The 16,096-nt window shown below is 36.0% G+C and overlaps 1 protein-coding gene across 3 annotated transcripts; it reads left to right on the forward strand.

Moving 5' to 3' along the window:
- Positions 1–211: 211 nt before the first annotated feature.
- Positions 212–14,340, forward strand: LOC127619631 (zinc finger protein RFP-like). Of its 3 annotated transcripts, XM_052092571.1 has the most exons (8): positions 212–352; positions 3,618–4,321; positions 6,487–6,582; positions 8,323–8,556; positions 10,435–10,579; positions 10,718–10,762; positions 10,906–10,932; positions 12,527–14,337. In XM_052092571.1, exons 2-8 carry the CDS (start codon positions 3,632–3,634, stop codon positions 13,066–13,068), a joined length of 1,779 nt encoding a protein of 592 aa, XP_051948531.1. In that variant the 5' UTR covers positions 212–352; positions 3,618–3,631; the 3' UTR covers positions 13,069–14,337. The 3 variants fall into 3 exon arrangements, with proteins under 3 accessions (XP_051948531.1, XP_051948526.1, XP_051948541.1); XM_052092566.1 differs by having other exon boundaries at positions 10,435–10,762; positions 12,527–14,335; XM_052092581.1 differs by lacking the exon at positions 8,323–8,556 and having other exon boundaries at positions 10,435–10,762; positions 12,527–14,340.
- Positions 14,341–16,096: the final 1,756 nt, after the last annotated feature.

Raw genomic sequence — 16,096 nt, forward strand, 5'->3', positions numbered from 1 at the left:
CTTAGGTCATCTTTATTATGGAAAGTGATAGTCATGATCAATGTTAGTCTCATTTACATCAGTATATAAACAAGTAGTAATGTTCCTAAATGCTAATTATTTATTAGAACACAACCTGAAAGAGAGGCATGTGTAATCTTGGATCAGATCTGGTCAGACAGGTTTGAACACTGAATTTGGAAGAAAGAGAGGGAGAAAGGGTGAATAAAACAGAGTTCAGAACAGAGAGTAGAACATGCTCCAAAAGCAAGCCACATGTAAGATTTTCTATCATACCTGTACAACTGCATCACCTGGATATAGCACAAGAAGGAGTGAGAGAAGACCAGACAAAAGGAAGAATCATAAAGAGGTAATTTACAGAGAGATATACTGTTTTCTAACCACCATAAAAGTTTTATGATTATTTGAATGGATTTGTTTAAGAGCACAACAACAACAGGATAGTGGCCCTAAAATTATTATGTCTTAAGCCACTCTTAAAAATGTATAAACGTGATGAAAAAAATGAAAGGAAAATAGTACAAGGACACTTTTTTCAAGTACAATTTTTTAGGTTTTGCAGTAACACTTTACAAATTCTTCTGTTACATTTGTTAACATTAGTTAACAACATTAGTGAACATGAACTAGCAATGAACAATATTTAATAAGCTTTTATTAATATTAGCTAATATTTATTTCAACATATAGTAATACATTTTTAAAATCTAAATTTGTATTTCTTCAAATTTGTTAATGCATTATAAACTAACATGAACTAACAATGAACAATTGTATTTTTATTACCTAAAATTAACAAAGATTAATAAATGTATATTTATATTGTGATTAATTGTTTGTTCATGATACTTAAAGAGTTAGTTCACCCAAAAATTAAAATGATCCCATAATTTATTCACCCTCAAACCATCCTAGTTATATATGACTTCCTTCGTTCAGTCATACACAATCGGAGTTATGTTAAAAAAATATCCTGGCTCTTCCAAGCTTTATAATGGGAGTGAATGGTACCTTAGATTTTGAAGCCCAAAAAAGTGCATCCATCCATCAAAAAAGTTATCCATACAGCTCCAGGGTGTTGTTAAAGGCCTTCTCTTCAGAAGAGAAGTGTGTCTGAAATGATCCAGATTTATTATTTTATAAACTATAATCACTGGTTCCGGTAACGTCCGTCCACATGTTCACAAGAGAGTCGAGTTCCGGTGTATGACGTATACGTAGCGTAAGCTCAGGTGAGAAGTGACAAATGCAGAAGTGCAGAGGATAGAGCAAAACGGCGGCCACTAATTAGAAGACAACAACGAGGATTTTGAAAGAAAAATGTTGGAGGATTTCGATATAAGAGGAGATTGAAATTTTTGCCCAGCCATATTTGTTTGAACCGGAGTACACCGACCAGGAACTCCGAGAGTTGGAGGAGGCTACAGCAGCGGCACAAACAACAGAATATGGTAGACGGAGAGTAAGGGAGACGTGGTGGTGCTCATGCAGGAAATGAGAGGTAATGCCAACAGAGGCCGAGAGTGTTTGCTGCCATAAATGGACGACTGGAATGACTGGATAGATGAACGAACGCACCATTTTAAGACTAATACAAATCTACAGTATTGCTAAAGCAACTCACTTCTTTTCGCTGTTTTCCTTTGCTGTAAACAATGTGCGCTTCTGCATTCATCACTGCTCACCGAAGTTTACCGTACACCTACGTCATACGCCGGAACTCGACTCTCTTGTGAACATGCGGATGGCCATTGCCGGAAGCCAGTGATTATAGATAATAGTTAGAAATATGGATATTTTCTTACAAAATGCATCGCTTCACTTCAGAAGGCCCCCTGGAGCAGTATGGATTACTTTTTTGATGGATGGATGCACTTTTTTGGGCTTCAAAATTGAAGGTACTATTCAATCCATTATAAAGCTTGGAAGAGCCAGGATATTTAAATATAAATCCGATTGTGTTTGGCTGAAATAAGAAAGTCATATACAACTAGCATGGCTTGAGGGTGAATAAATTATGGGACAATTTTCATTTTTGGGTGAACTAACCCTTTAATGCATTAAATAATGTTAACGAATGGAACCTTATTGTAAAGTGTCACCAGTTTTGCATTATAAAACAATAGATATCCTGTTCAGAATAAAGATGAAAAGTATTCAGATGGTTGTATTCAGATGATTGTGGTTGTAAAATTAATGGAACACATGCATAGTTAATGTGATGAACGACACCTGTGTGAATTTGATTGAAATGGTCATCATACAAATTGTTTTTTATTTAGGACCAGAAGTTAGAAGAGAGCATAAAAATAGCTAAGAAAATATTTATGTACATAAAATGTATGTGTCCATTTGTTCCACTTTTTAATTTATAGTTAATGTAAAGCAATGGAACAATTGAGTTATGAATTAAATATTTATTGAATCATAAATTGTTTATGAAATATTTATTAACAATGTAACCTGGGGGGTATCTACACCCCTGAGAGTAAGAAACATTTGACTTGAATTTATATTCAATGGCATTTTATGTTGACCTGTTGTAAACACTAATAAGTAAACTCATTCCCTCAATTTAATTGAATAATGGTGACTCTCAAAACTTCACCAAACATGATATCCACATAGAGTAAACTCAATCGTTTAGTTAAATTAACTATATTAATATTAAGTTAACTAGATGCAAGGAGACTTACCTCAGATTTTCTATTAAAGTATAATTGTTTACACTTAATAATTACAATTGAATTGGCTGAATTATGAAAATGATGACTGATCATGAGCTGATGTGAGCTGTAATGCCAGAAGTTATATTGCATATTGTTGCATTTGTTTGTGTGCATATTCATTAACTCCATTAGAAATAAATCAAGATGCACATCTGTGAGGAATCAGTCATCATTTTCATAATTCAGCCAATTCAATTGTAATTATTTAGTGGTAATACAGGTATGTCCCCTTGCATCTAGTTCACTTAATATTAATATTGTTAATTTAACTAGGCTAAAATATTGAGTTTACTCTATGTGAATACCACATTAGGTGAACTTGATAACACAAGTTATTGAATATGAATTCAAATCAAATGCCCCGTTCCCCCCACCCCCTGTAAATTAGGGGTTCCTCACATGCCACACTGACAGTACCCTTATAGAAATAGTCCAGACATCCATTAAATGAGCCTAAAATATCCTGTTTATGTCCTAAAGGATCTTCAAGATACTTCAAGAGCATTCAAGCCTTTCCATTATGATGGAGTTACTGAAAGAAACATTGGTAGTCTTTAGAGTTTAGTAAGTTTCTCAGAGTACTGAAAGGGTGACTAGAGGATCTCCAGAGGGTTCCACCAGTGTGGCACCCAAATGGTGCTTTGAGTATCTTTTAATTTTTGCAGAGTATAAACAGAAAGCAAGCTATAACCTTCAAAATATAGTCAAACATGCTTACATACTAGTTTTAATACATAACAACCGTGTTTTTCATTATCTGTCACTATTTGATACGTGCAGAAGACAGATTCTGAACATGCAGATTATGTTTGTTTTAGATTAGAAACTCTATTTCCTCTAAACTTTACATTTCTGCATCCTCTCCTCTCGTTTCATTTTGTCTAGTCTTCTGCACAGCCATGCCACTCTCACACAGCTTCCTGTCCGAAGAGCAACTGCTGTGTTCCATCTGCTTAGATGTGTTTGACAATCCTGTGTCCACACCCTGTGGCCACAGCTTCTGCATGGCCTGCATTGTTCAGTACTGGGATTCAGTCAAGCACTGCCAGTGCCCCCTCTGCAAGCAGACCTTCAAGAGAAAGCCTGATCTCCACATTAATCGCACTCTCCGTGAGATCACCGAACAGTTCAAGCAGATGATGGGCAAAGCAGGAGCCTGTGGGGGGGTTGGGGTAGGTGCAGAGGTTGAGGATGGGGGAAGAAAACAACGGTCAGTTAACAGGACACTAAAGCCAGTTCATCTACCAGGTGATCTTATTGATGAAATAAAATGGAAATTCACCAAGCCTTCTCCAAATGGCAGTTCTCAAGCATGTCATGATAAACCCAGACTGAAACATACCGTCACATCAAACAACGATAGTGCTGATAGCGCCCAGCCAGCCTTTTTAACCAGACAGGTGTCAATGCGAAGGTTTACTCTAAGTGGGGCGGCAGACGCTATGAAAGTGCCCCTTTGTCCAAAACACCACCGCAGCCTGGAGCTGTTCTGTCAATCCGATTTGGAATGTATTTGTGTAGAGTGTGGACAAACAGACCACCACTCACACAACATCATATGTGCAGAAAAAGAGTGGCATTGTAACAAGGTATGTTGGAATAAAGAACAAATATCACTGACAAAACGCTATAGGGTGTAAAAAAAATAGTCTATCTGTTGACCTTATACGTATTTGGACAATTAAGGCACACTTCAAGTATGAATGTCACTGCATTAGAAACAAATATCAAGGTGAGAGGCTATTATTTTGAAGAACGATAGCAGGCAAAACCTTTCACGAAAGGATATTTGTTAAGTTAAAAAAACAGAGGAAATACTGTTAAAAAATAAAGTAATTGGACACTTTCTACTTGTCAAACTTAGTGGAACACATAAATAGTTAATGTGATGTACAATACTTGTGGTTACTCTGCTAGGACACCTATATGAACTAATAGAGGGTAACAGACTTCACACATCCACTAAAAATTATCTTGGACCATTTGGTTAAAATTACTGACAAAATAGCTCAGAAAAATTATATTAGTTCTGAAAGGTCTAGCAGTAATAGTTTGCAGATGGCATTTGGATTGATATTTTCTCACCTAATGGAGTGATGCTGATACTTAAAGTTCATCCAAAATTTTAAATTCTCTCATAATTTACTCACCCTCTTGCCATCCTAGAGGTGTATGATTTATTTCTTCAGCAGAACACAAACAATGATTTTTAGAAGAATGTTTCAGCTCTGTAGGTCCTCACAATGCAAGTGAATGGGTTACACATTTTTAAAGCTCTAAAAAGAACATAAAAGCACCTTAAAAGAAATTCATTAGACACCAGTGGTTTCATACATATCGTCAGAAGTGATTTGATAAGTGTGGGTGAGAAACAGATCAATATTTAAGACTATTTTTTCCATAAATTCCCCTCCCTGCCCAGTAGGTGGCGATATGCACAAAGAATGAGAATCTCCAAAAACAAAAGAAGATGAATGTGAAAGTGAAAGTGGAGATTTATATTTAAAAAGGATTAAATAATTGATCTGTTTCTTACCACAATTACCATCTCACTTCTGAAAATGTAACCGCTGATGTCATAGGGATTCCTTTTATGCAGCATTTATGTTCTTTTTGGAACTTCAAAATGTTGTTACCCATTCAACTGCATTGTGAGGACAGAGCTGAGATATTCTTCTTAAAATCTTTGTTTGTGTTCAGCAGAAGAAAGAAAGTCATACACCTCTGGAATGGCATGAGGGTGAGTAAATGATGAGAGAATAAACATTTTGGAGTGAACAATCCCTTTAAGTGTGAAGCTGCCCTAAACAGGGTCTATGCAGGATATAAACAGAACTGGGACACAAAACATTCACAAATTTCCACACATTCCCTGCCCCTTGTATGTTTGTTAATTAAATATTCTAGTTATATATTTGATTCTACTTTCAGCAGCCATTAAGACAGAAGTCTCATCTGTACCATGTTTAAAACCATTCCACAAAATTCTGTAGATTTTCCAACAAAATCAGCACAGAAAATGCCACAAAAGTCAGATTTTTTGTAAAAGTAATCTCATCACTCTGATTCATCATTGCATTCATGCGCACAACAGACATGTCTGTGACTGGTTAAAATGCTCAATCTTGCAAAAAAACAAATGTAGACTAAATGCAGCTGGAGTACACCTAAAGGGAATTCTGTAATTGAGAGTTTAGGTTTAGTTCATTGTGGCAGCCATAATTTAAATTTCACATTTTTTTCCATAAATTTTGCAGCCCTGTAAGAAATATTTTTTAATATATAACAATCAAATATGATTCAATTCGGCAATCAGAAGGTCTGATTGCACATTCAGAGATTGATAAAGTGAGAAGTATTTGGCTTGTCATGTGATCATCTCAACATAGCAGCCACCATGAGGGGGGACCACCTTTATGTAGAATAAAACACCTTTTTCTAGAACACGACATGACTAGAACATGACAGAAGTCATCTTCTCATGTGAGTAAACATAAATTATATACAATATAATTCATAATATAATACATATAAAAACAGATTCCTTTAGGCGTGAAATGTTTTAGTGTAAAAATGTACTTCGTAAACTTTTAGTTAGTAGCATCGCTACTTTTAGTTATTCACTTCCCAACACTGGTAAAATAATACATAATTTGAAGCACTGACATGGCTTATGAAGTATTTGTTTGGAACTAAAATGTCAAGTTAGCACTTGTTAAAACTGGTGCATCACTTCCTGTTTCCTTTCACACAGATGAAGATTGGTATCGCAGAGACAGCGATGCAGGAGATGACCAAGGAGAGGATGCAGAAAGTGGAGGAGATAAAACATTCACTGACTGACATCAAAGTGAGCAGTGTTGCGGCTTCATTTTTTGCTCATTATCTCACACAATTAAGAATGCCCAAAGGGTAAAACCTAATGTTTTGATCTCAGCAGAATTATTTTGTTTTGCATTGACACAAATCTAAATCTATGACAAAAACGATATCCTAGGCCACAGTGGCCTCATAAAATATTTGGACACTTAAGACACAATTGAGAATATATGGATATCATTGCATTAGATAACAAAATATCAAAACAAGACAGATAGCACAAGCTCACTTTTCAAGCAAAAATGTCTTGTTTTTGTTTGGGGTGGGGGGTTAAGATAGTTCTAATTAAAAGGTGTAGTAACATTTGTTTGCAGATGCTACTTACACATTTTGTAATATAATGCAATTAAATTTGTGCATTTTTAAGTTTAGCTTAAGTGTCCAAATACTTTGAGGGGGCACTATATCTTATTCCACCAGGCCCAGCTTCTTTGCTTGGGTGGGCTGAGGGATATCATAGGTGGGCATTTGGGATGGGGGAGGGATTACTCAGACAACTAATTTAATGTCTTTTATTGGCATAACATGGCACAATTGTCAAGATCATAAAAGACCCAATATAACTATATTTGACACATTTTCCCCATATTAAAATTATATTGAAATAAATAAACTGCTAAACATTGTATATAATCATACAGTAGATATTTAATCAGTTTACTAATTTTAACCACTAATAGTTCTAAACATAATTAATATTAGCATTATATGAATTCATATTCTCTTATAGCATAATTTCATGTACAGCTGCATTTAATCTATGGCTGTTGTGAAAAGTGCTATACAAATAAATTTGACTTGACTTGACTTGACTCATAAGATTGAAGTAATGGAGGTAGTGCTATGGATGTTAACGCTTTATTAAAGAAAGGTACAAACAAAACTTTAAAAGCAAGTCAATCAGATATTTGGCAATGTTAGTGTTAACAAAAAGTTTTTTTCTCTCTACCCGTTTTTTTAATTATTTTTTTCATTTCGGATGGGAATTGTAATGAAAATAGGCTATGATAGAAGAAACAGAATCTTACAGGAGTGGACCTGAAAAATTCTCGCAGACCACCACCTGCAGGCTTTCGGGAGCGGGACAAAACGTGAAAGTTGCAGGCCGGAGCGGGACAAAATATTAGGCTACATAGAATCTCTCTGCAGCGGGTCTGAAAAATCCACATCCAGCTCAGACCTCTATAATTCAGGTCCAGAACTTCACGAACACCCGCAGTGCGATTTTTGGTAGCTGATGTGGAGGAAGAGGGATATATTTGATAAGAGGGAGCCTGTGATAGCCTACATTAACCGCAGCCACATGGTCACTGCAAAATGAGACATCACCAGGCTTCTGTATGGGCACTAAAAACCAATACATTGCTCTTGTAACTTCTCGAACTCTCTGGATTATAGCAGCCGCTTCTTGAGAGTGTCCTTGCTTATGGCCAATGACATAAATAGAAAAACACTACACGATTCAGATGCTGTTTTTTGATTGGTTGGGCAGTTTATAGCCCACCCTCAATGTTTGCAATGCACAGTACGCCCCCATATTGCTTTTAACCAATGCACAAATTGGGATTGTTTTTTTTATTTTCATTTATTTAAAACTGTTTCCCAAATGCTTGATTGGGTGGGCAAGACTCACGTTTGGGTGGGCTCAGCCCATGCCCATTCCTACATCTGGCCCGTACTCCACTTTCTTTCATCTCACTGTATACTCAAGATGCTGGGTGAACGTGAGGCACAACGCAACAAGCAGGTGATTGGAGCATTGGTGAGCTCCATCGAGCGCAGTCAGGTGGGACTTTTGGAGGTGATGGAGATTAATCGTCAATCAGCAGAGCACCAAGCTGAGGTGATGATCAAAGAGTTGGAGCAGGAGATCGCAGAGCTGAGGAGGAGGGGCTCTGCACTGGGTCAACTGGCCCAAACTGAAGACTATGTCACAGGACTGAGGGTCTGTAGTCTGTCCTTTTATCCTGTTTTTACTTCCTAAGGCTAGCATCACTGTCGTTAATGCCCATATTTAGGTTTGGGGATTTAAACAAACCCCTAAGTATAAACCTTTTATGCGTAACTCGTCCCCTAGTGCTTGTACTATGGACAAGAATGTCAGTATGACACTTTTTATCAGGCAGACAATGAAAAGTGTGGGGAAAAACTGTTAAACTTACACTGAAAGAGAGATGCCTGCCAGAATATCATGGACACTTAAAGGTGGAGAAAGACAATTGAATCCAATACACTTTTTGTCAAATACTGCGATTATCTCTTCCACTACCTGTCTGTTCTGTGTGCGCTGAAAAAAAATAATCAAAGTGGATTGGGCCGATCCACACAACACTATTACGCATGCATGAATTTGGGAGGCAGAGTTTCTGAATTAGGACTGAAGGGAGTGGTGTGTTTGTTTGGCTGTTGAGTTAAAATATCAACACTCTTTCTCTTTAAAGGTAGGCTCTCAGTAATTAACCACCTAGCAACCACCTAACAAGTTGTGGTAGAAATTCCGTTACTAATTCAAAGGTGTCACTTTAGGACTAGTAACAATGGTTTGGGCTGTTTTTAGCAAGTTATTGAAGTAACAAGGATGTGAGAAAGAGTGACTGAGCTTGTGAGAGAGAGCGACTGAGTGTGTGTGATTACCTGCATTTGTCGTAGTGATAAACAGTAATGGGTATTCTGTACGTTTAACGCTATTCCTCAACTGTGGTGTGGTAGTAATTTGCTCCGAGTGATTATGAATAATGCTGCCATCAGAATTATCCTACTTCCCACTTCTGAAGATGCAATTATGAGTATGGCACGTTTAAGTGTTTTGCTGTAGGTGATAAAACATGTAGGACCCAAGTTTTATTTGTACATATTTCTTGGGAAACTCTTATTTTGACACATGGCTCCTCACAACTCGTAATTATGACTTGAGGGGGTGTTTATGTGTATCTTCCATGTAAACTTGTATGATAATTCTGATGGCACATAAAGGCAGCATGAGAGACAATGCCAATATTCTAAGTAAATCCGATCAATAACAGACAACGCCGATTTTCCCTCTTACCAGAAGCTCACTCAAACCACAAACGGTGGTCGTTTGTCATCATCTCTTGGTGTAAATGTGTAATTTTACTAGGAAAATCTCTCTCATTACTCTGGTTTAGAATGTTACAAACACATGTGGAGTGATACAAACAGTAAAGTGTCCTAGTACTGTTATGACTTCTTTATTAGCACTTTTGGAATGGCACCCATCCAATCAGACTCGAGGACTGGAACTAACTGTAATATATCTCAGATATCTCAGCCCCTAAACGGCACCTAATGACCAAATCGACTGTGGTTGGTTGCTTTATGTGTCAATTCGATGGCTTTTCCTGTCTAAGGGGGTTCTTGGACATTTTAAGCTGCAATAAACCTCAGACTTTTGCTGTCTGGCTGGTTAGCATGAGCTAGTTAGCCCCCCTGCTGTCAGATGCCAAAAACTACGTCATTATGCTAGCATTTCTCCATTGATGGCCATTAAAAAATGGTATCTGCTAAAGTAGGCCTACATTTATTTTTGCAAGCAACATACAAATCACAAATATTTTATTACATTACATTTGATGTTTTGCCAGTGCCTGATTTGTGAAAAGGACTTTTATTTTTCCGTCAACTGCCTTAGTCGTCACAGCTCATGCACCTAAGTACATGCATCTGAGAGCCTAATAGCAAACAAGGGGTTCTACTCCAAATAAGCAACTGTCATTGAGATTAATGAGAATGCTAGGGTATAGCTTTCTCCAATTATTATAGACCTCCTTGTTAAAAACTCAAATTTCTTGATCTCCTCCAACAGGTCTACTCTGATCTCAGCACCCCCTTGTCAATCAAAGACTGGACAGGAGTCTCACTGACCTGTGACCTCGGAACCAAAGCATTTTACGACTCTGTTTGTCAAATACTGGAACAGTTTGAGGAGCTTCAAAAACAACCTGCCATTTGTGGGTTCACGTTGACACCTGGGAAACACAAAGCTACTATGCCATCTAGTGGCAGGTGTAGATGTAGCATGCACGGTCTAGATTTGCTGCCCATGCAATCAAAAGTGTTACTTGACATTCTGCTTCCTTCTGCTTTAGGCTTCTCGGTGTCTGCTGACCAATCACCAATGAGGTCACACCCAAGTAAACTTTGCTTCAGCTGGCAAGCCATTATCTTTCCATGTTTCATTATCATGGATCTAGAATTATATAATACATTTTATAATTATAAAATACGATACAATTTATTCTTTTCAATAACATCATCTTACTTCAATGTTTTGCAGAAGTGAAGAGAATACAAGAATATGCAGGTATGAGCTAGAGATTATATTTAATTGCTTTATTGCAATGTGTGGCCTATAAATATAACACGTCTTTCTTCTCAAGGTTTGATAACAACATAACACCCTTAGGCATATATCTAAAGTCTATTTGAGATAAAAGCCAACCATTTTATTGATTCCTCCACATCCCATCTGTGTCCCAATTTTGATATTGTGATATATCACATAAATATTATGTATTACATTATTGCAATAACTTTAAAGATATTGTGCAATTTATTTTCCTAGACTTGAATGTTTTTGAGAATTCTTATAATGAAAAGTTACTGCTTCTTTTTTGTTTAGTGTTCTCAATGCTTAAAATTAAAGTGGCATCAAGTAGCCTACTTTTTTTTTCTTATTTTACACTGAACGATACATCAATGGTCTTGGACTTTATGCTGATATTTATTGGTATGGATGCAACATCACATAAAAGCAAAGGTTTTGCTATTGTGGAAATACCCTATTCACAGGTGTATTTGGTACACATGGTTACCTTATTCTGCAACAGAAGTTGTCTTTCGTAGGTTGGTATGTAGGTAGGCAAGAGATAGTAAATTAAAGCAGATTAAAGGAATATTCTGGGTTCAATACAAGTTAAGATGAATCGACAGCATTTATGGCATAATATTAATTTCCACAAAAATTGATTTTGACTTGTCCCTCCTTTTCTTAAAAAAAAGGAATAATCTGGGTTCCAGTGAGGCACTTTCAATAGAAGTGAATGGGCCAATCCATAAACATTAAAATTCTCACAATTTCAAAAGTAAAGCCACAAGACATAAACAATATGTGTGTAAAAATGATTTAAACAACTTTACAGCTAAAATAATACATGGGTTTTTTTTGTTTTTTTTACAGAAGAATGAATGTAAGTGTTGTTATAAAATTAGAAGACATTTCTGACTTTTAAACCCTCCAAAAATTGGCCTCATTCACTTCAATTGTAAGTGCCTCACTATAACATAGATTTTTGCTTTCTTTTCTCTTTTCTTTTTAAATGGAGGGATGAGTCGAAATAATTTGTGGTAATCAACATTATGCCACAAAGGCTGTCGATTGAGCTTAACTTGTATTGAACCTCCAATATTCCTTAAAAGACCTTGTTTGGATTTGTTTACATTTGAATTTTTGGGAGTTAGATTACTCTTGGCCAGTTTGAACTTTCCGTCTGTGGGATTTGGGGGATTTTCAATTGTCTGCCACATGAAAACTGTAAGTCTGATCAGTTAGAAAAGATTTAGGAAAAAGCAGTCTAAAGGTCAGTCTGTAGTGGTGGTACTGGTGCAGAGTTTGTTGGTTGTAGCTTGAAAGCTCTAGGAGGAGTTACAATTGATCATTTTGGTCTTGGTTTACCCTAAACTAAGTCCGTAGAATAAAAGTATGTTGGTTTTGTCAAGTCAACATAAATATGCAGCAAAAATTAATCTAATTCTCTTAAAACTGTTGGCTCCTACAGGGTCCACTGCTCTATACTCATAACCACTTTGTTACTTTTTATAATTCAGAGTTTATTGTTTATCTTCTGACAAAGACTAATCTTATGACAAAGGTAAATCATTTTAATTTCTTCAATCAGTGGATGTGACCCTGGACACCAACACTGCCCATCCTCGCCTCGTCCTATCAGAAGACAGAAAGAAGGTGTGGTGTGTTGACAGGCACCAACTAGTTCCCAACAACCGTGAGCGTTTCGATCGTGTGGTTTGTGTACTGGGACACAAGGGCTTCACCGGTGGCCGACACTACTGGGAGGTCGAGGTGGGTGACAAGACCGACTGGGACCTGGGGGTGGCTGGTCATTCCAGCAACAGGAAGGGTAAGATCATCGTCAGTCCCAGCAACGGCTACTGGTTCTTAAGCTTGCGGGACAAAAATAACTATGCCTTCAGGACAGAGCCTTCTACTGCACTAACTCTCAGGCTGAAACCTCAGAAGATAGGGCTGTTTGTGGACTATGAAAAAGGCCAAGTGTCCTTCTTTAATGTAGATGCAAAGACGCTCATCTACACTTTCATGGATAACTTCTCTGAGACCATTTTTCCGTTCTTCAGTCCCTGTACCAACAAATCAGGCAGAAATGATGCTCCGCTGGTGATCACGCCTGTCCTTCTCGACTGAACAGTGAGGAAAGAGGTTTTAGATGGATATTTGCATTGTTACTGGTCTGTCTCTTTGAACATTTGGACATTGGCACATAAAGTCTATTTCAGTGATTACACAGAAAACACTTTCACTGCTAAAAAAAACAATCCTTTTATACCAACAATTATGCTCTAAAGTCCATTATTTTAATAACATAACAAAATCAACATGTGTTTTGGAATAATATATATTCATGTGTCTTATCAAATTGAACAATAAAATTACACTACAATCCGCAACGAGTAACAATCTACAATCATCAATGTCAACATTGTACCAATATCCTCTATTTGTCAGGTACTGAAGAGGAATAATATTATATATTAATAATAACTTTTTTTATTGGTGAATTCATGTGTTTAGTATATCAGTGTTGTAGGCCTATTTCATTTAGACTAATTAGTTTCCAGTCTTTCCAGCCTAGTTTCCAATGTCTGTTCACAAGAGATTGTGTTTAAGGGAACGTTGATTTAGTGTTAATTTCAGTGTTAAATAACAAGTTACTGCATGTAATTTCTCTGTTTCTGTTTTTCCCTCCCACCCTTCTGCCTCTGACCACTAAACTTATAACGTCCCACCCTGTCTCTGTCTCTTTCTTACTAACTGTGTACCAGACAGCATTGGGCCATATTTCTCAACAGTGAAACAATGGAAGTTAAAGCTTTCACTTACATAATATGTAACATCAAAACCACCCAATGTCTGCTAAATACACTGTAATCAACACTAACTATCTTTACATTGTTGTTCTTTTACGGCTCTCGGTAACTCCCAAACCAAACCTAACGGTATTTGTACTCTGTACATCGTGCTTGCTGAAGCATGTCACAAAGTAACTGTCAGAGAGAAAACACCTGAGGGCTGACAGGATGAATGCATTGCCCCAACACACCGCACAGTGGCAAAACTACTGGCTTTTCAATTGTACTGAAGAGTAACCACCTGTAAGAGTAACCAAAACTAAAATTTGTTTTTAACTGAAAGGTTTAATGTGTTCTCGTGAAAAGGGTATTCCAGAGCATATTTCGAGTTTTATGCACTGAAGTAAAAAGTAAAGCATTTAAATGATTATATCAGCCAACATTTAAATTATAAAATCTCAACACAAACAATGGTTTGGTATAATAAGAATTATATCATTAGAAAGCTTAAATGTCCCTTGTATTGTAATGTATTTCTGGGTCAAAGTGATTGAAGATATTTTATATTATTTATAATAAAAAAAATTGTTTTGATAGTTTGTAGGCAGTTTTGTGGCATGTTCCCAGTGTGACAACTCACACCATATGGGTGATTCTCACTAAACTGGTCAAGAAAATGTCCTGGTCACATTAATGCCCAATCAAAACAAAATAATATGAAATCATACTTTGTATAAAGATAATCAAGCTTACATTTAGGACCACTAAGATGTATTTGTGTTGTGACATTATTTTCAGGACATTTAATTTATTTAAGCACACTTTACCATCCAAATCGCATTATCACAATGCATCCGTTCATTTTACTTTTACTATTCCCATTGATGATTTTCATTATCATAAAACGTTGTCATTGTTTTTTTTTTTACTATATTTCAGTAAAAAGATGAAAATGTACAATGATTAAAACAAGTGAAAATGAAAGGCTGTACCAAGGGATCACTACTATGATGAATAAAAATACACTAGAATTAAAATTTCGGTAATGAGAATATAATAAGTACCATCTTTTTTCAAATGTGGTAGTTAGAATTGGGGAGTAAAATATTTTGTAAATATTGTTTGATTTTGTAGTCAAATAGGACCCGGAAAATTTCTTGACCAGTTTCATGAGAATCACCCATATAGTGTGACAACATGCCCTGTTAAAAGGTCTGTAAGTTCAATGAACTTTATCTTTTATCCTGAGCAATATTGATTGAAATGTTTGAAATCTTTTTTTGGTATAGCCAATTTAAGATGTACACTAGATGGCCATTCAGGACATTCTACCTTAAAGAATATAAAACATTTAAATGTACATATATGGGAATATATATTATTATATTATACAACGATATTCAAGGAAGTTTAACCGATCGTGAAAAAAGCAGCATCATATGAACTACTACACTGGAAAAAAAATGCTTTGAATTTACATGATTTAATCCTGTACATCGGTTCCACATGAATCAGTTAAGTTGCATCAACATATTTTTTTACCTCTTGGTTTAGCTCATTATTTTTTGCCAGGAAACCCAATTAAATGTAAAAATATCTCAATATTCTAAAACAAGACATATTTACTTGACAAGCAAAATGATATAAGGGATTAAGTCTGGTTTTCATAGAAATCTGACCAAATTGAGTAAATGTGATGCTTAAAACATGAAAACATTTCCCTTTGAATTATGTTTATATTTCTTACCCCACGGGCAAATCGTTTTTCCTCTTTTAAGCATTAACCTCACAAAATGTTGTCCAATTTCTCTGAAAACAAGACAAACTATCTAATACCATTTTGCTTGTCAACTAAATTTATCTTTTTTTAAGAATATTTTTTTACTAGAAAACAAGACAAAAATACTAATTAAGAAATGTATTATTTTGCAGTGGCCTCGTAGTGATTTTATATGTGTCCTTAACATGTTTCATTTCCTTAGTTTTACATAATATTTGTGTGTCACATTACTGATTTCTGTTGTAAGATTATGCTAGTTGACTAACTTTTAGCTAGCAATAGCATATATTAACATGATAATTGGTAAATTGAGAAAGTGCACTTGTCCTCAACCTAGGCAAAAGCTCCACTCTTCTCCACAACAGAATTGGTTCTAAATCCCAAAATAACAACATTAAACACTATGAAGTAACCCCCTTTTCTAATCTTATTCAAAAATGCATAAAGTAACACTAAATTTCAAAATTTTTACAAAGAATGCTGGAAAATACAAATCCGCTTGCCAGTGTTATTGAACAGACTTGATTGGTTCACATTCACCCTACTGTAATCAAGTAGAGCACACATTTTAGAGAATTACATT

This window comes from Xyrauchen texanus, chromosome 2, assembly GCF_025860055.1.
Source record: "Xyrauchen texanus isolate HMW12.3.18 chromosome 2, RBS_HiC_50CHRs, whole genome shotgun sequence".
In the NCBI taxonomy this organism is placed as follows: domain Eukaryota; kingdom Metazoa; phylum Chordata; class Actinopteri; order Cypriniformes; family Catostomidae; genus Xyrauchen; species Xyrauchen texanus.

Excerpts from the sequence above, each read along its gene's own strand:
- LOC127619631 (XM_052092566.1), top strand. The coding sequence starts at position 3,632 with ATGCCACTCTCACACAGCTTCCTGTCCGAAGAGCAACTGCTGTGTTCC. Across the intron at positions 10,763-10,905 it reads ACCAATGAGGTCACACCCAA|AAGTGAAGAGAATACAAGAA; the intron begins GTAAACTTTGCT and ends AATGTTTTGCAG. Across the intron at positions 10,933-12,526 it reads GAGAATACAAGAATATGCAG|TGGATGTGACCCTGGACACC; the intron begins GTATGAGCTAGA and ends TTCTTCAATCAG.